Source organism: Drosophila arizonae, chromosome 2 (genome assembly GCF_054131065.1).
Source record: "Drosophila arizonae isolate 15081-1271.41 chromosome 2, UAZ_ARI_1.0, whole genome shotgun sequence".
Classification (NCBI taxonomy): domain Eukaryota; kingdom Metazoa; phylum Arthropoda; class Insecta; order Diptera; family Drosophilidae; genus Drosophila; species Drosophila arizonae.
The window spans coordinates 5,257,160-5,278,356 of record NC_142922.1 but is presented as its reverse complement, the minus strand read 5'-3'; the positions used below and the strand labels follow the sequence as shown (position 1 = coordinate 5,278,356).

Sequence of the window (21,197 nt, the reverse complement as noted above, 5' to 3'; positions counted from 1 at the left end):
AAACTAAAAAAAAAAAAAAAAAAAAAAAATGTAATAAAAAAAAATAGCAAAATAAAAATAAATTATTTAATAAATAGTTGCAGAAAATAATAAACCAAAAATCTATAGAATTTTGCGCATTAGACCTATATATTATATTACATACATACACTAGAATTCATATACTAAGTCCGTAGAACATATACTACAGAATATTTAACTCATACGGATCAAAGACATCGTCTTCTATAGCTTCCACATTTCAAGCCCAATATTCATAATATAACCTCTAGCAGAGTATAAGGGACCCCTAACATAAGAGCCTCTGCGGCTCTTTTCCACAGCCTTGGGCGATTTTTCACTACACATTTTAACAAATAAAAGCAGCACACAACAACAACAAAAAGCAGCAACAAAAACAAAAACAAAACAAAAATGTAAGGAAAAATCAAACATGAAAATCTACACACAAATAAAACAATAAAATCCCCACACACATAGAGTGAGAGCCCAAGCAGCAGCTCAAGCAGAAGCAGAGAAGGCAGCACAAGTTTATTACGAATTTTACTTATGTGTTTTTGCTTTGGCTTGCCCCACCGTAGCGCGGGTTTGGGTTTGGTGGTTGGCTGGCAGCGCGTTTAGCCACAGGGCATTAATAAAGACAACAACTGGGCGGCGATGGCGACGGCGACGGCGACCTCAAGTTGCCAGCATATAAGTCATAAGTAAAAGTTCCCAAAAACGTTTTCTGCTCCACTCCTTGGCAAATTGGCGCAACTTGTGAAATATGAGAATTAAGCCAGAGTCGTTTCTCATCGTAAAGGCAGATATATATCACATTATTATTATTATTGTTATTATCAAAAAGTATTTTTAATGGCAGCTTTAGGGCGCTAGATAATTAAAGGTTTAGCTTTTATAGCTTGATGAGCAATAAAGATTTGGCTTACATTTCACTTTATTATGGTCTCTTTTGCATCAAAAGCATATATTTAAAACTAAACAATTTTTTAAATTCCTGGTCGAAGCTCTGCTAGTTTTTCTATAGATTCATATCAACTCCATGGTAAAATATCCTTTGTTTCTTCATGGTTATTCTATATACAATTCTATATATCTTTTAAGTAAAAAATACCATACACACCAATACACACGCACACACACTCATGCTCGCATATGTGTCGCCGTCCAATTGACAATCATTTCGCCCAAAAAAAAAAAGTTTAATTTAAAAACTTTTATGTGCACTGCAAGGGCAAAAAATTCCAGACAAAAACAGCGCCCATTGGCTATGCAAAAAAAAAAAAAAAAAAAAAAAAAAAAAAAAAAAAAAAAAAAAAAAATGCCCAAAGAGAGGGAATATCGTAAAGGCTGGCAAATTGTTTGCAAAGTGTTGGACACTTTGCTTAAAGATTTCACTGGCAGTTTAAGAGCCACGAGCTCAACTGAAAGTGACAAACTCGCACGTCCTGCCAATGTTGACATTGACACAGATGCAGCCAGCTGCAGGACGAGGGCCGCAGGGCGCAGGACGTGGGCTACAGCTGCACAGCTGCAGTAGAGATCCAATGAAGTTGCTGGCATTGAATGCATGTCAGAACCAACGGGCGGCAGACAGCATAAAACTTTCACAAAGCGGAAGTTTATTAAAACAGCAGCTCAGGGTAAAAGAAAACGGTGGAAAGGAAAAAAAAAAGAGGAAGAAGAAGCAAGCTCATGCATGACAAATAAGCTGGCAGGAAAGGAGTATGCGAGAGTCATAGATACTCAGCACAAGGCAAATAAGTAGCTAGAAATATTAAGCAGATATGTATTACAGATACTATGCTAATGGAATATCCAGAATTTCCAAAATTTTAAGTAGAATTAGACAATAAGAGCTCAGATGTGAGGCGTTTAGAGAGTATTAATTTTATTCTGATATGAAATGGGATTTGTAAATTATTGTTGGCATCCCATTAAGCCCTCCTCTCATAGAATAATTTTAGATTTTCACATAACTCCAAAAACTATGGTCATATGCAAAAAATATTTGTTGTGATCATTTAAAGGCGTATCAGCTGCTTATATACTAAATTTCATATACCTAGCAGCCATAGATCCTGAGATCGATGAGGTTAGTTAAGACTATATTATATGGGCGCAAAGAGAAGTAGATAGAAGTGATGAAAACTATAGCAAATGTACAATCAAATATATTTTCTATGATTTTCTGTGTCTGCCTTGTCTTATCACTTTCAATATACCCTTTCTATATGCAGAAATCCTAGGGTATTCAAATGCGCATTACAATGAATGCAAAGGTGGTCACACTGTGAGTAAACTAACTGAGTAAGAATCCAGCAGTCACTGCATTTTTACTTGAAATGCAAATACATACAATGCACACACACACACATACACACACACACCATAAGCAGATACGAAACACTCCATTATGTATGGACCAGACGGGGGCAAAGATACAATTTTGTATTTTGTTGTGCAATTGAGCGAGCAACTGCAGCAGGAAACTGTGTGGAAAAGTATCGCAAGCAGCAGACAGCCAGGAGGCACTCAATGAGCAATGCATCGAGCGACAGCGTTGTCCTTGCCATCAAATGCCATTTGCATGCTGCTGCAGTAGCTGAGCCAACTGATAAAGCCGTGTTGCAGCCACGTACCACGACGCATGCTGCCGCTGCCACTGCTCCTGCTGCTGCTACTCGACTGGGCTGGGACTCGGCTAAATTCCTATAAAATAAATCGTTGACGTATGGCAGCTGCATGCTGCCTGCAGAATCCAATTTCAGTGTCCTGGATTTTTATTAAAGCAACAATTTATAATATATACTTGAACAGAGAGAGAGAGAGAGTAACAAAGAGACAGAGAGATAGAGGGAGAGCGAGATTCAGCTAGGCAGCATCTTATCTAATCCAAAGGCTCCTGTGCCTTGCCGGTTCCAGTCTCCTGCCATGGCACAAAGGGCTGCACTTTAAATGTGCTGCGTCGGCAGCCATTTGTTTGCCTTTTGTGCTGTGCATTTGATTAACTGGCTGAAAACTAAGGCAAGCTGAAGGCCAAATGCGAGCTGCTTAGCGCATAAATATTCGAATTTCCTTCGGGCAGGGGGATGGGGGCCAGCTTGGTAATGCTCAATCATAAACGACAGACGAGGCAAGAGCGTAATATATAATCCACGTATAGATGCCATAGCAATTCGCAAATTATTTTCAAGCTGGCATTAAATAAACTGACAAACGCAGGAAACAGCCGGCAAAAAAAAAAAAAAAACCAGGAAAATATAAATAAATAAAAACCAAAAAACAAGCAGCGTCCCCTGACTGTTGACTCCAGCGGGGCTTCGACTGGGTTCGGCTGTGGGCAGGGGAGGAGCAGCAGCAGGGGCAGACAGTCAGACAGACAGCCGTCCTTGGCCATGTTGTTTTAGCTGCTGCTGATATTGCTGTTACATATTTGTTGTTGGTTTGCTGCTGTTTCTTCTTCTTCACTTCTATTTATTTTTTTTAAATCGAATCTCATGTCAACTGACTTGTGTACATCATCTATTTGTCTGGCTGTCCATCTGTCTCACTGTCTGGCGTTAAAAGGGGGGGCGCTCTCTGTGGGGCGTTCTCATTTTTTTCTAATTTTTTATTTTTTTTTTTTTTTTTTTCAAGTCTGTCGCTTAACGTATGGCCTATATTCTGCTGTTGCGTAAGCAAACGACAAGTGAAATGAAATGCCAGCTCCTTGATGGCATTTGTCAATAAATTTCATGTGATGCCTATAAATTTGTAGACACACTTGGGTGTGGGTGTCTGTGTGAGGGTGCATTTATGTCTATGTGTGTGTATTGCTTGTAGTAGAAACATCAACATTTATAGACTTAACCATTCTACATAAAAAAGCATATGCATATGTAAATAGAAATGCTTATGCTGAAATAATATCGTACTTCATGACCTGAAGGCAAATGAGTCTGGGAAACAAATTAGGTTTAAAAAGTTAACGTTAAATCTCAACATAAATCAAGTGCTTAACTATTTCGTATGCACATAATATAATGTCCTACTACTAATGATATATGATACGATCAACTTGTTTATGATTAGATATAATGTCAATAATAGTTAATATGATATATATACGAATATGATTTAAACGTTAAAAAAAAAATTAGCTAAGGATAGACACAAAAACAGCTTTATCAATACTATATTACATTATAAAAATAAAAAAAATAAAATAAAAATAAATAAATAATTAAGTAAATAAATAAATTAATTATTTACAATAAATTTTATATGATTAGATACAACTTTTACGATCAACTACAGCTACAATAAATAAATAAATAATTAAATAAATAATTAAGTAAATAAATAAATTAATTATTTACAATAAATTTTATATGATTAGATACAACTTTTACGATCAACTACAGCTACAACGAAATTATATTCTATTGCTAAAAAAATTTTTAGTAGAATACATTTTATATGATTAGATATAGTTTTGATCAAGAAATAGCTAAGAATACCTACACACACACACACAGACACACACATCTACAGCTGTATCAAAACTAAACAGATATCTCTGAGGTTCACACTCCATCATCTACATAAACACAACGCAGTCTCTCACATCTCTGAGCAATTTGTAGATTAAGAACTTCCATATGCCCCACATGTATGAGCGACAATTCGCATATTACGGCCCCAAACTGCCATTTTGGGTAGCGCAGTGAATTGGCAATTTTGACTTTAAGTAGACATTGACAAATTAATTTTTGGGCAGATTGTCCTAACAGCAAAAACAAAAAAAAAAAAAAAAAAAACAAAAAACATGGGAGAAGGGATCCAGGCGTACATTCTGGGGCATCATTACGACGACAAGGAGTAAATCAAATTTGCGTCGCTTTCGGCCCGGAGGGTTTGTCTGTTGACAGTTGCTGGTTATGCAGTGGATTTCCTGTCGCTCGTCTGCAACGGAAATGAAATGACCCAGTTAAATGATTTATAGCACACACACACGCACACACACACGCACACACTAAAATACATATGCCAAGGCATGCGGCTGACACGCGGTCAGAAAAGGTGCCTCATGTGGCAAGGGGGCTCACGACCCGGCTGAAACTGCCGCTGCAACCCCTCCGCGCACAGCCAGGCCAAATTATGGCTGGCTGTTAAGCGTGTTGAAATTATAATTTCATTAGCTGCAATCAACATAAAAATAACACTTAAGCCAAAGTGCCAAAGCGCTTTCAAGTCGTAAAGCTCGAGCGCAAATTAAAAAGAAACAGGGACGAAAACAACAACAAAAGGAGAAAAGGTATGAGCAAACGAGAAAGTGAGAATGTGTAGCCAGCGAGTAATCAAAGACGGAATACCCTTACTTTAAAAAAGGAATCATAGAAGATGTGAAAGTAGCAAAAAAAGGGGAAGAAAAAGGAAAGGAATAAAAAGTAGAGAGCGAGAATAAAATAAGGAAGCTTGAAGAGAGAAGGTAGAGAAAAGTGAAGAGCAAATATAGAAGAGATAAGGGAATATAGGGAAGAGAGAAGCAAAGTGTAGAGAAGAGTGAAAGGAGAAGGTTTAAAAGGAAAAAGAGAATGAAATTATAGAGAAGAGTGAAAGGAGAAGGTAAAAACACGAGTAGAGAGAAGAAAGGAGTGAGCAAAGAAAAGTGAGAAAAAAGAAGACAGAAGACAAAAAAAATAGAAGAGATAATCTACAGGGGCGATGAAAGTAGAGAGAAGAAAGAAAAGAGAAGAGGACAAGGAGGGTAGAGGGAGACAATAGAGGTAGAGAAAGATGAGAGAATTAAAGAGAAGCGATAAGACATAGTATACGAGAGATAAGAGAACAAAGAAGACAGCAATAAGACAACAGAAATGTATAGAGGAAAGGAAAAGCAGAATATGAAGAGACAAAGAGACAGAAAGATAAGCTAAGATCTCCTATAGACACATATGTTATACATGTTATTTTTTTTTTATATAGCTCGATTTATATACATATTTATTTAAATATATATCACGCTTACCGCTCAGTGTTACATCTTTCACTAAGTATTCAAAATACCCTTTGCCCTGGCATTCATAGAGCAAACAAATGCAAAATCAAGTGCAGACACAAAGCGAATGCTCAGCAAATTATAAAGAAGTTTGCCTTTTTTACCTCTGTTCTTTTTTTCACTTCGCATTTTGCATTCAAGCAGCAGCAGCCCACAACAACAATAACAACAACAACAACAACACGTACAACAATGACAATTGCAATAACAAACGTAATTACAATTATTTTCTTTTTTTCTGCTTGTTGCTTGTTTCATTACAGATTTTAAGCACGCGATGATGCCAGGGGAACAATCAACGTTGTAATGCGACAACAGACAACTGCAACAACAACAACACCAACAAAAGCTAAGGCAACGATGCGCGATTTTTAATTGACATTTGTTGAAGTTGAGCAGCGTTTTGTGCAGCAATTAGCCAAAAAAAAAAAAAAAAAAGACCGAGGTGAAACAGGTGAAACGGGAAAGTGTAAAAGGGCGTACGAAAGGGGAGAGAGAGCAAAGCGAAACAATTGAAAAAGCTGATGACCAAGCGGATATTTAATTAAAAATTCAGCATATTTAGCAGTCAGCGCTGAAAAGTAGGCAACCATTTTTCCTTTTTCTTTGGGGCTCTCCCGCTTTCGCTCTGAAACAATGGCCGTGGCGCCGCACCGGAAGTCCATGCGTACGGCAAAGCTGTCAAACCGTTGACAGTTGTCACATGGTCCAGCACGTGACGAACAAGCCAAAGGACGACAGAGAAAGCCGAGAAATAGGCGCCCTGCTGTACGTGAGTGCATGAATGTATAAATAAATGGCAGGCAAATGAATGAAACGTCCAAAACGTTGCCCATATTCGACAAATTTTAGACGCGGCGCTAAACGTTCGCACGTACAGCGCATAAATTTCAAGTGAAATTAAAGGCCGGTCCTAACAGAGGGAGAGAGGGGGAGAAAACTGGAAAACGAGCATAAAAAGAGAAGGAAAACTAGCGCCAAATAAAGGAGGCGGCCTTCTAAGCAACAGCCACGCCCACACTCACAGCCCACCCGGAAAGATGCTGCTCGGGCTGTGGCTCTGCTTGGCCCTGCTGCTGTGCAGCGCCCAGGCATTATCCTTGACGAATGCTGCCGCCGAGCAGGAGGAGCGCAAGCTGTCGCTGGCGCAGCATCTCAGCTTTCAAGGCGTGCGCCGCATGCTGCGCGATGAGCACGCCCCGGCCCACTATAAGGCCGAGCTGCGCTACCAGCACAAGCGCGAGACGCAGCCGCGCGAGAAACGCGAAACGTCAGGCGCTGCGCTGCTGAATCTGACGCGCCAAGGGCTCAGCGTCTACGATAGCCAGCAGAACTTTCAGGGCCAGTTCGAGCTGGTGCATCGCCTCGATCTCAGTCACAATCGGCTGAGCAGCCTGCAGCTGCAGAACTTCACACGGCTGCAGCAGCTGCACGCCTGCAACAATTCGCTGACGGCGCTGCCCGCTCTCAGCGCGTCGCTGGTCACACTGGATCTCTCGGGCAACAGGCTGAGCCGGCTCTCGGGCAGCTTCTTCGAGCAGCGCATGCCGCAGCTGAAGCAACTGAATCTGGCGCACAATCAGCTCGACGGCGCCATCGATCGCCAGGCATTCTACAATCTAGTGGGTCTGGAAACGCTGCTGCTCAGCTGGAACAACATCACGGACATCGACTACGAAACCTTCCTGGCGCTGCCCAATCTGCAGCATCTGGATCTATCGCACAATCGCCTGAGCGGCTCAGCCATACGCGCTCTCCAGGGCATACCCGATCTGGTTAGCCTATCGATTGCCCACAATCCGCAGGTGGGCGCCGCCATGCAGGAGTTCGTCGCCTCCTGGAGCCTCAAGGAGCTGGACGCCAGCGGCACGGGCCTCTGCCAGGTGCCCGCCGCCCTGGCCCAATCCGTGCGCACGCTCAAGCTGTCGCACAACTGGCTGCAGGTAAGCGACGTGTGAACGTAATCAATGAATTAGTGAAACCATCAGGCACAGCCTCCTGTCTTCTCCTCTTTATTTCTCTCTCCCTCAACCTATCTCCCTCCCTCTCTCGGTGTGTGTGCACGCAATGAACCGCAATTTTTACGCTTTTGTCGGCAATTAACGGCACATTCGCAGCAGCAACCAACCAACCCACACACACACACACACACACAGACGCACACAGGCACAGTTTTTCTTTAGCCGCGTCTGAGTTGCCCCTCTGCTGCCATTAATTAGCATCTGTTTTGCGGTCCTTGCCGACTCAGCTCGACTCGGCGCTCGAGTGGGCCTCTGGCTCGACTCCGATTACCCACGCACGCAGCTATCCACCCGGGCATATGATTTACACTTTGTTATTTTTAAATTTACGCCGCCATTTTGTTGTTGCCACTCGACTCGCACATCCGGCTCACACTCCGGCTCCGGCTCTGGCTCCGGCTCCCCGTTCCGGCAACGGGCCAATGTGCCTCGCATTCCATTTTGTCGCCGAGCTCTAAAATTATTTTCCAGCGCAGAAAAGGAAATTTTACACATAAATATTATTGATTAGAATGTGGAAGTATTTGGCCATATTTTATGCTGTAATTGATATGTCAGCCATATCTTGAAGTCAAATGATAAGAAATGACGCACTTAGCCCTTGGCTGCAATCCCATGGAGTTTATTTATCAATAAATTTTATTAGAAGTCTTTTACGCCTTCTGCTCAAAGGGGAGACTTCATTATATTGTATAAGAGTTTTTTTGTGTAAAAAATATATTTTGTTTCTGTTATGTAAAATAATTTGCTTTATGTGTAATTAGATTATTTCATATAAAATATATTTATTAAATTTTATATGTTGATAAATTTAGATAAATATGTATTATATATTTGTATATATATTTATTTGTCATTTATGTGCAAATTATTTTATATAACATTTATTTATCACTTTGTATCTTTTATCAAAGTATTAAATATAAAATATATTTAATTATATTTTATGCAATATATTTTGCTTTATGTTTTGAAATTGGCAATAAGTACAGAGTCTTAAGCTACTTTCTGCTACTTTCAATCTCTAGTTCCCCTTCTTGAACTTAGTTTCCGTAATATGTATATGTATATGTGTATGTGCGGTAGGTAAAACATGTCTAAAAGCTTTTCAAGACTTCTGCTATTAGTGCCTTTCGTAAGCCCATTAAAATTGTTGTTAACTTTATTCAAGCTGCTCTGCGCTCTGCGCTCTGCACTGCGCTGCTATTTAGACAGCTCTTAGTCGGGCACTTAGTCAGTACTAGAGCATAATTAAAATCACAATGCGGCCACACACACACACACACACACAAAGCAAGCGTTAAGTGCACTTCGCACTTTCCACAAATGCCAGCGAAAACAATGCAAAATATAATAAATTAAATAGCCTCGCACTGTCCCTGACTGACGGCCGGACAGACGCGTTAAGCTGGCGATTAGCGTTCACAATGAGTGGCAAGCAAAAAGACAGCATTCGGCTGGCAGCTGACTTCAGTCAGAGGGTTGCGCATTTTCAGAAAAGCCAAATGCTAAACAAAAGATTGGCGAACTCCTAAATACCCTAGCGGGAAGTCAAAGTGTTGACTGGTAGAAGATAATAGAAGACTGCTAGGCAATATTGATTTAGTAAAGTTTTTAAAAGTAGGAATTTTCGGAGCGTAATTTACCATCATCTACGATCATCTCCAAGAATCATTACAAAAACGTTTGAGCGACGACATTTTTCATTGAACTCAGATAATATAAGGAAAGAGGCTCTGAAGAGCAATGCAGGTTATATAGATATCTTTCTTAATACATCATATATGTTGCCATGACTTCTTATAGTTAGTAAATTGAGCTGGTAATCTTACATTCCTCAATGCTCTATCTGCTGATGAGATAACATGATCATGATAAGGGACATCAATAGAGATCTGCTATTTTTATAGAAGAAGAAATATTATTTTCTATTTAAAAGACGTTGCCTTGCAGAGCGTAAAAAAAATCACTTGGGTAAACATTTTTTTTTTTTTTTTTATCGCAAAGCAGATTAAATAAAATAATATTAAATATATAAAAATATATACCGGAGAATCCTAATAACTCGAAATAACAAGTTGTTTTTTTATTTACACAGAAATTTAATTCATCGAGAATTATTGAGAACACAATTCATTGAATAGAATTTATTTTCTATTGGATTTTTCACGACTCGAATTAACTAAAAATACTAATCATTAAACACACGAAATAAATAAAGTATGTATGTATGAAAAGAGTCCTCACTCTGAATAGTTGAAATAATAAAGAAACAAATGGAAATTATCATAAGCTCAAACAAAAAAGAAATATACAGCTCTTTGGCATTATTCTATACATTTATAAATAATTAGGCAAGTCAGCGAGTCATAGACCTTTACACATTGACCTGACCTGCAGCAGAAATATGAGAAAGTATAACGATAAAATGATTTATGACAAAAACAACTAAATTCAGCCCGTTTTGCATTAGCAGCACAAAGGACGGTCTCAGCCGTTTAGGGGCTTCGTTCGGGTATTAACTAAGCTCCAACAGGCTCGAGTACATATACAAAAACAAATGCGGCTTATAAATTGCTGTTGCTACTGCTCCTGCCCCTGCTCCTGCTGCTCCTGCTGCTGCTGCTCCTGCTGCTGCTGTCGTCGATTATGGCAAATGCCATAAAAGGTGCAAAAATGCCATTCGTAAGCTGCGAAAGGAGGACAAAAGTAGAGGCTAAGCAGGCAAAAGGCGCACGCTCGACGCTGGGCATTAATAAAATAAGGATAATTGGCATAAGCATAATCACGTTTAAGCCAACAGCCAGCGAGCAGCTGAGACGCGCCAAGACAGTAGACAGCCCAGCTAGTTGCAATTGCTTTGTGCTCCCTTGCAGCGCCACTCTCCCTATCTCACTCTCACTTACTGCCTCTCTCGCTCTCTTTTGTTGCCTGGCAGCAGGCATTTTAATTTGTCTGCCATTGCCTGCTCCTGCTTCTGCTACTGCTGCCACTGCCTTTTATCGCTAGTCAACACGCAGCCTTTTCATGGCAAATTATGGCGTTTAGAGACGACGTCTTCCACAGCCAAAGCTTCCGCCCGTCTGCGGCAACTGCGCCCGAAGGGCATCGACAGCAGCAGCAGCAGCAGCAGCAGCAGGAGTAACGGCTGTTCGGTTGGTCGCCCGTCTGAGCCGTCTGACTGGCTTCGTGCCTGTCGCTTGTTTCATTTAATGAGTCGCGTCTATGTTTACTTTTTGGCCCCAGACGAGGCACTGCTCGGGGCTAAGGCAACACCAGGCAGCCAGTCAGCTAGCAGCTATCAAAAAAGGGGCAAGCTGGCATCCGACCAGCCTTTGAAGTAATTATAGCGGCTGATTCAAGTTAATTTTTAAACAATGTCAGCAAGTCACTCGCCTCTCACACTGATCAAATTTCCAAGACTCAACTGAAAGTTCGTTAAAGCTTAGCCTCGCACAGATTTATACCTAACGGACACTCTCGTTGCCCTTTCTTTGAGGGCAAACAAAGAGAATGGAAAGGAAAGTAAAAGGGAAAACCAAGTGGTTAGCAAAGTGTGTGGAGAGAGAAAATGCAAGAGCTTGCGCTCTGCAAATGTTTTTACTAGAAAAACTTGCTTAAAATATTTTGTGCATTTTTTTGAACTAATACTTGCCATAGAGAATCAAAGTTCTGACCTTAAGAGGAATCTAAAGAAATTTGAGACTTTGTAGAATACCACCCTTATCCAATCCTGCATATGCTGACATTTTCATTAATCATGCCTCCACTGTTTGATCTCCACCCACTCCACTCTAGTCGCCCAGCCATACCCCTTCATTGAACTTCCATGACCATATTTCTAGCAAATATAATTAGTGTCATTAATTAGAGCATATTAGAACTGACATCATAGGTATTCTCACGTAGAGTGTTAACATTATGAAAATTTTAACGAATTTACACTTTCTATGATAATAATTTCAATTAAAATCTATTTGCTATTTTCAAGCACCTAAGCATACTGTCAATTAATAAAATATGCAAATTGTCAAAAGTAATAATACTAAGAAATAAATAAAACAAAAAATCATAAACATACAAAAAATTAAATAAATATAATAAAAATATAAAGAAATATATATAAATAAAAATAAATAAATAAATATATAGATAAGAAATGAATAAAAATAAATACATAATAATAAATATACAAAAATAACAATAATAATAAATATATAAATGAAAACAAAATAACAAAAAAATATATATATAAATACAAAAAAAAAAAAAAAAAAAAAAAAAAATTTTAAATAAATAAATATATACAAAAAAATAATAACAATAAAAAAAAATATATTCAAAAATAATAATAATAGTAAATCTAAAAAAAATTATTATATATCTAAAAAACAACATATTTACGATTTATGCATTTAAGATCTAAAATACACAAACTTCTTTAATTACTTGAGTTAAATTAAATATAGTTTCCACAATAAATTCTTCACTTTTTGCACAATTTGTTTCACACACTCTAGCTTTAATTGAACCAAACCTATCTACCCCATGCCACTTATAAGCAAGCATATCACCTATGCAAATCTTTTCATATATTCCCTGCTCTTGCATTTGCAGTCCATCAACTGCGGCGACCTGGACAGCTACCCGCTGCTGCAGTACCTGGATCTGTCGTACTCGCACGTGGCACAGTTGGAGGACGATGCACTGGGTCGGCTGGAGCTGCTCGAGCTGCTGTTCCTCGATCACAATAGCCTGATGCATGTGCCGAACAGTCTGCCCACCTCGCTGGAGCATCTGTTTCTGCAGCACAACAGCATCATGGAGCTGCAGCCGCAGGCATTCGCTGGCCTCAAGAATCTGAAGACCCTGGATCTGTCCAACAATCGCTTGATGTTCCTGCCGGCACTGCCACTGCCCCAGCTGCTCACGCTCAATCTGCAGTCGGCGGGCATTGAGTCCGTTAGTCAGGCGATTGTGCACACGCTGCCCCAGCTGCGCGATCTCCTGCTGGAGGACAATCCCGTGCGGTGCAGCGATTTGCTGGGCATTGCCGAATGGGCCAGTCCCTGTCGCAGTGTCGATTTGGGCCGCACCATGGGCCGCATCGATCTGAAGCGACGCTACGTGCAGCTGGCCAACTTTTACGAGAGCTTCAGCCCAGCGTGCGGGGGCGTGGCAAATGAACTGGCCACCGGAGACGAGGAGGCTGTGCAGCAGCTGGCCAAATCAATGCCGCCCACTTGCGGCATAGCAGCGACAACAACAATGCCAACAACGATGCCAAAAGTGCACAAGTCAAAGGCAGCAGCAACAACAGCAACAGCAGCAGCTCACCCAAATGCAATGCAATCAAGCGGCAACAACATCGCGCTGCTAACCACAAAAACTTTAGGGCCAGCTGAAACGACTTCGTTAGCTCAACTGCAGCGCCAACAAATGCCTGGCATGCCAACCGAAATAATAACAACAACAGCAGCAGCAACAGCAGCAACAACAGCAGCAACCGCCACAGCCATTGGCGTGCCAAGTTTGCAGCGCGCTGCCAAACGCACAAGCATTTTGGCAAGCAGCTCAACAACGTCGCCAGCAACAACAACAACGGTAACGGCAACAGCAGCAGCAGCAGAGGGAGCGCCGGCTAGACTGGCCAAGCCAACAAACATTAGCAATGTTGCTGCGGTGCCACAAACAATTTTGGCGCTTATAAGCTCTGACATGGCAAACAAACAAAAACTGGCCAAGAGTGTATTAAAAGAGACAGCAACAGCAGCAACTACAACAGCAACAGCAGCAACTACAAGAGCAACATCAACAACCATTGCTCAGGAGGCAAAGCCGATGCATAAACATGCCACGCTGCAGCTGCATATTAAAGATCGTCATCTAATTGGAACGCCGCTGCTGATGCACAAGGGCGACAACCTGCTGATAGATGCGGAGCAATTGCTGCTGCCCGGAACGGCAACTGTGGCGGATGCGGAAACATTGGCTGCCAGCCAGCGGCAGGAAGCGACTGATAAGCGACAAGCGGAAGCAATAAAGGGCGACACAAAGGCGACTGGAGCTCATGCCGAGCAGCAGCAGCAGCAGCAGCAGCAGCTGGAGCTGGAGCATGCCAAGCTGAAGAAGAAGCAGAAGCCCTCGCTGAGCATTAAGAAGATGACCTACAGCACCAAGCATGCAGCAGCAACAACTACAACAACAACAACAACAACTGAAGCAACAACAGCAACATCCACGCGGCCACAGCATCAACACAGCAGCGTCAACACGCCGAACGCATTTAAGCAGGAGCTGAGCACATTCGCCCAGCTGAAGGCGTTTGTGGAGCTCAAGACGGAAGCCTCCAAGTCCGCCCAGCTGCTGGCCACGCGCCTTCACCCACAGCAGAGCCTGAATGGCAGCCATCCCGGCCTGATGCTGCTGCTCGTCTGCATCCTGGTGATTGTCCTGCTCGCCGGCCTCGCGCACGTCTATCGCTGTGAGCTGCCCTGGCAGCGTGGACCGCGCGCCGGACACCAGCGACCGCATCACCAGCGCCAGCTCAATGAGAACGACGATGTGCACAGCTTTCTGCATTATCAGGGCTCCGGCCAGACGGATCCGGCACGTTTGAGCGCCTGGCATCACAGCACCAGGCGCGAGGCGCCCTACAGCTCCCCGCTGCACAATCTGCAGGCGCGTGAGCTGCAGCGCGAGCAGCAGAAGCTGCAGTTCTACAGCGCTTCTCTAGCGGACAGCTCCGCCAGTGGCAGTGGCAGTGGCAGCGGTTGCTCCTCCGGCAGCAGTCGCAGCAGTCTCCATTCGCCCAGCAACGAGGACAGCTACTACATAGAGATGGCGCCCAGCAGTCCCATGGCTGCGGCCGGCGGCATGCCCCATCTGCCCATGGAGCTGCTGGGCAACAGCAACAGACGCAGCAGCAGCAGCAGCACACATAGAGCTGCGGCTGCTGCCCCACAGCTGGGCAGTGGCCAGACGTCCACGTCGACGTCAGCGTCAACGCTGCGCTCGATGAGCAGCAAGCTGATGGCGCCCAGCACACGCCGGCTGGGCATCTGGTGACAAACCGTTTTTGGACAGCGACAATACGCAACACTCCAGTGAATCAAGGGCAAATAAACAAACACACACACACACACACAAAACACATATATACATATATATAGAAAAGATTCTGCATAGTTTTAAGCCACAGCCCGCAGCTAACGGGCCAAAATGAGTCATAAACCAAAGAGGAAGCAGCAGCATAGAAATAGATATATACATATATACACATACATCTTTATATACATATACTGGGTATATATATTTATTTATATATATCTATGTACATATATATATATATATATATTTATGTTCGCCAAGTCTCGTTTGATTTATGGCTCATCGTGGCCACACACGTGGCAGGCATCTTAGTGTCTAGGTTAGCAGCAACAATTTGTCATAAAGTTTCGTTACGTATACGCCGCGTGCAGCGGCCAGCAGCCAAATAGCCAAGAGCAGCCAAATAGCCACCGCCAGCTACATTTTATGGGCCATCAGGCAACACCCACCTCACCAGCCCCAGCTCCTGCCCCCTCACACCATCAACCATTCGCAACAAGGCCCTCGATTTGATGTCCATCTTGTGGTTGTATTTGGGTCAGTTTACACCAGGGCTAAAGCCCCAACTTGAGTATCTGTGTGAGCTTAAGTGTGTGCGTGTGTGTGTGTTGGTCAGTTAACTTTATATGTGTGCATAAGTGGCTGTCCGTTGGCCAAGATTAAGTGCTTTGATAGTCATGCATATAAAAATGAAATATATCGATAAAGTATTAAATAACAATTTAGTTTATGGCCAAAAGTCAGCTGCTAAAGGCTCGAGCCGTTCCAATCGGCCATAACGAGCTCCGCCAAAAGGAAAAGTCTCAATTTGCTGGTGCTGTTAATTGTGAGCAGATGTCCAGATCAAGCGGCAATTTCCATAATTTCACCAGGAACATTTTTATGTGCTTTGGATAGCCCCATTTGTAATGCGAGGAGGAGCTCGGAAGTAGCGACGATTTTCCATATGTTCTCTTTAAAAATTAATACAAATTTTTTATTTTTTTTAACATTTTAATATCTTCTAGATACTTTCTTTATGTCTGCAGATACTCTTCAATTTTGAAATATTTGTCATGCTTTTCAAGTAAATATAAATTATGCTACAAGGCAATAATATTCTTTAAATTCACGCAACTTTTTTACAGCACTAAACTCGTTTTCATAGATACTTTTTCAATCCCTGAGATACTTAATAATTTTGAGATACTTTTAATATACTCTTACTCTTCTGATATACTCTTAATATGAGTACTGAAAACAATGAAACTAACTCCTTTTCATAAATATATATTTATATATAACAGATACGTTTTTTTGCCTGCAAAAACTATAGATACTTTTCATATTTATGAGATGGTTATTTGTGCCATACGATACTTTTAACTGCTGTACTGTAAGTACTCTGAGAGTCACAGTATATTCCATTCGTATATTCTTAAAAGCAAAGAATCTCCTTCAAATTCACAATAAAAATCCTAGTTCATCCTACAGATACTTTTGCACGCCCTTTTTGAGATACTTTTCAATATTATTTATATACAACACAATAACAAATATATTCTCTTAAAAACATGAATTACTTTTTTTAAACATTTATAAATCTCACAGATACTTTTCTTATCAAATTGGCAGAAACTTCTCATATATATGAGATATTTGAATGTACCACAAGATGCTTTAGAGCCGCAGTTTAAATTTGTACAGTTTCATTCAATTGTCACGGCATATAAGTAAAACTATTCTTATTCGTTTCTCAGATACTATTACTTTACCTTGAGATACTTTCATGTTGCATGATGTCTCTTTTCATATAAATCAACAAATTTCGATTTACTTTATATTTATTTTTAAGTTCAAATTCTCTCAATTCTATTTCTGTGTAGGAAGCAAACAACACTTATTAAACTTTAAGAGACGAAACTCTTCACTCCTTTATGCTTTGGCATTCCTTCGTGCTCTATATTGGCACTTGAAAACTACTAACTAAGGCTCTGACTAGTGGAGCATGCGGACTAAGTAATTACAAAATGTTGGGCAACCAAGTGGATGGGGGGAAAGTGTAAAACGCATTTAGCTCTCACTCGAAATAAAACTCTTGATAGATTTTCATCTTCAGGCAACGACGCTCTTTGCTAATGGACTTTAAAAGTCAACTGCTTCAGCAGATCTTTAACCCACTTTGAACAATTTAATGAAAATTTCGACTCGACTCGACGTGGCTTGGCTCGTCTGGGCCGGACTTGAGCCTGGAGCAACAAGCACACTTGGTCCAGAAAGAAAACTCCTTTAGGATATATTTGATTTCTGTTTTGTATTGACACCCTTAAGAGCTGCCCGGGCAATTGCTTTGTACAACCTCGTGCGGCACCCCATTTACTGTTATTTGGCACTTGTCGATTCATTCGACAGCCGCCCTCTTGGCCTCAATTTATAAATTGACCAAGAGAGCATATGGTGTAAATCCAGCCAAATGGGCAGACGACTAATCCGCCACAGCAAATGTGAGATGTTGTAAAACTATTTGAAAGATATGTGAAAAATGGCAATGTGCGGAGCATGGAGCACACACGCCTTGCTCTGGCCTTGCTCTGGCCAGGGCTGGGCCGACATCAAAATAATGTGCCAGCAAATCAAATTACAAGCAACGACTTCATGAGGGCGACTCCGGCACAAGCGGGCGCGGGTTGGGGGTGCAACACAACAATTACATTAAGACACGATAAAAAGTTGTGCAACAATCTTGTGCGAGCCGCAGACGGGGGCGGCAAAAGGGGGAGCGAAAGCCACAGTCATTGCACAGTTTTTCAACTTTTTGTGGCTTTGTAATTGGAATACACAAGAAGAACACAAGAGCCGCAGCAACAGGAAGATAGATAAAGATGCGGATACAAATGTATCTGGGGGTTTGGGCACAGTTTGAGCTACAAGCAGCAGCAGCAGCAGCAGCAGCAACAGCAACAGCAGCGGCAACGGCAATGGAAGGCGTTCAAGCGTTTCGTCTCAAGCAATTCAGAAGGATTTATTTTTGGCCACAAAAGCGAAATGTGAAGCAAAGCGGGCTAACAACAATTAAAGTAATGCTGACCAACAAACTACGGAGAACGGACTACGGACAACGGACTCTGGACTCTGGACACTGGACTCCGGACTTCGGGCTCCGGTTCAGGGGATTAGGGCAAAAATAAGCAAGAATTGCGTTGAACGCACAAAATCTTAATTAAGGAAGTTCCAACTTCCAACTTCCAAGTGGGCAAGTGTCAGGCAGGCGGACAGATGGGCAGACAGACGAACGGACAGACATCCCCTTTTTTATATACGGCAATTTCTGCCAGTAAAGCAGAAAAACTGGACTACAATGAAGGCGGCCCATTGTCAAATTTAATGAAGGTTTTCTCTTGCTTATGACATGCGCAGCTGGCCAAGATTTACTTGCGAAAACTTTTCAGTTTCGTGCGAGCAGAAAATTGTCGCCAGGCAGCAACAACAACAACTCAAATGAGTTAATTCGATATTTGACACTTTTTGGGTCACATTCCGGGCGCCAGTACAGCACTGTGGAAAGTTAATAAAGAGACGCTGTCCGGCCCATAATTATTTGCCTGCTAAATGGTTGTAGCTGGCCATCAAGTGGGGCAGTGGTAAAGCGATTTGGCCAAGTTAAGTTGCCTTGGCTGTGCGCATAAATAAAGCCGCATAATTGCACATGGCCAGAAATGTAAAACAATCCGGAACAAAACATCAGACAGACAACATGAACACACAATAATTAAACTTAATTGCGCTGTACATATAAATAAACAACAAGAAAAACATGAGAAACAAAGGCAAGCAGAAAGAGAAAAACAAAGTTTGCAATATTAAATATGCATATAAAATATTCTGTGTTTAAATAAATACTAGGATACAAGTAAAATACAATAAACAAAAAAATTAAAAATGAAAAATTAAACAGCGCAGATTTGCATTTAATTTTGCGCATTTTACAAAACCACAAAAACTAATTGCCAAATATTTGATGTAGCCGTAAAAACATATAAATATTTAAAACACAATCTATAATATATATAGGATTATATATACATATATACATAAATATATATGTATATGTAAACAGTGAGAAAACATGACAAGAGTTCTAGCTTAGAGCAGTGCAAATACAAAAGAAAAAAAAAAAGGAATATTAAACAAATAATTCTATTTACACAGTTTCAATATTTATTCATTTTAGACAAACGCCACGCCCACAACATGGCCAGCCCAGTTCTGTATGCAAAAAAAAATTAACATAAATGCGTGCGCGTATTTTGTAAATAAGTAGTTGACCGCAGCTAATTATAAACATTATTATTATTATGATTATTATTATTATTGTGTAGTATTAGCTCTTCGAAAATTGAAACGTTTGCCAACACTGGTGCGAGGCGTTCTTAGATCAAATCAAATCAATAACAGTTAATACAATTTAAAAACCGAAAAACAAAAGCGAAAATTAAGTAAATTATTTCAAGAATTTAAAAACAAAAACAAAATATAAGTATTTAATGTATTATGAAATTAGCTTTAAGTGTGAGAAAATTTGCAGAGAAGTCGAGGCAACAAGAACACTGCATGAGTGCGTGCTTCTCAACACTGGCAATTTTCGAAATGGCAGACAACTGTGAAATGCGAAATAAAAATTGAAAATTATTTAATTTAAAAAAATATATGTGAATTTTATTTTATTTAAGGGAAAAGTGAAATGGAATAAATGGATAAAGTTGGGTAGTCAAGCGATGATAGGGGTTAACAGGTATTGAAAAGCGAATACATTCTTTTGGTTATATTATATTTGTATTACTATTTAACTGGAAGACAGCTGTCATGAGCTTATATAACTTAAGGATCTGTAACATCATAACTAGATGAAATCTAAGAAACATATTTATCTCAGCGCAACAGAAGAATCACTCGTAAAAGAAGAACAATCACTCTTAAAATAAAAGATCGTCTTATTGAAAACAAGGATCTCGTTAAAATATATGTAACAGGCAAAAGTATGCACGACAAACCCCATCAGGTATATATACATATGTTCTTGATCGGTGCAACGTGCTGAGTCCCTAACCGTCAGTCTCTCCATTCGTCTCTCTACACACACACTTGATTTTTCTACACACTTGATTTTTCTCCAACTTCTAACTTCTCTCATGACCTACACTCATTTACTTTAAATTCATTTTAAATGTTTTCTATTTAAAATATTTATTTAACATAAGCAGTTTGAGCTGTCTAAAACAATTTCTAGTTTCATAAATTAGATGAAACTGCTTAAATGCGTTACTTGAATGTATTTAAAAGACGCAAAACAGTTTTGTCAAAGCTCTAGCATTCAATTATGTTCAATTGACAGCACAAATTAACATTTTGAGTGGTTCAAGGAGAAGCAACAACTGACAAGGAACAAAGATTAGAGCAAATGCACAAGGGCAATAAAAATAAATGTTGAATTAGTGAGGCATGAGACAGTTAGACAAACGAAATGTGCATAAAAGCTAAGCGAAAAGGCCAATAATGGTATAAGCACACATGTGGCCATATGTATATATATATATACATATATATATAATCATTGGTTAAGTCAGGTCAAAAGCAAAACAAGTCGATGAACAATTTTATTTCAAATCCAATTATTTCGCATCGAACTGCAATCAAATGATTGCGTTCAGCAACAGGAAACACGCAACGCTGTGTGTGTGTGTGTGTGTGTGTGTGTGTGTGTGTGTGTGAATTGCTGCGCTCGACAAACGATGCTGTGCAAATTGCCGACAAAATGAAAGTCAATTGGTTTTTTTTCTCGGTTCGCCTTCGGCATGTTGCTTTTCCTGTTGTTCTTGGCTGGGCCACAACACGTCAAGAATATGTGTGCGTGTGTGTAGGTGTGTGACTGTGTCTGGTCAGAGCTGTAAGGCATTCAATATTGCACCATCAACGAACGCGACATTCAATATTATTAAAATTCACATCCATTTACGGCCCGTTGGAGGACAGCAAATGTCAAACAA

General features: G+C 40.7%; 2 protein-coding genes across 2 annotated transcripts in view; one reads left to right on the top strand and one right to left on the bottom strand.

Annotated features, from left to right (window-relative positions):
* 2mit (leucine-rich repeat-containing protein 2mit) overlaps positions 1-19,859 on the top strand; it is a 34,678-nt gene extending 14,819 nt beyond the window's left edge. Inside the window, exons 3-4 of the mRNA XM_089462768.1 lie at positions 6,307-7,986; positions 12,682-19,859. Coding sequence (XP_089318894.1) covers positions 7,084-7,986; positions 12,682-15,132 — 3,354 coding nt within the window. The 5' untranslated portion in view covers positions 6,307-7,083 and the 3' untranslated portion in view covers positions 15,133-19,859. The remainder of the gene's footprint in view (positions 1-6,306; positions 7,987-12,681) is intronic.
* Positions 1-21,197, bottom strand: part of timeout (circadian regulator timeout) — a 92,599-nt gene that overhangs the window by 26,125 nt on the left and 45,277 nt on the right. The gene's annotated exons all lie outside the window — the stretch shown is intronic.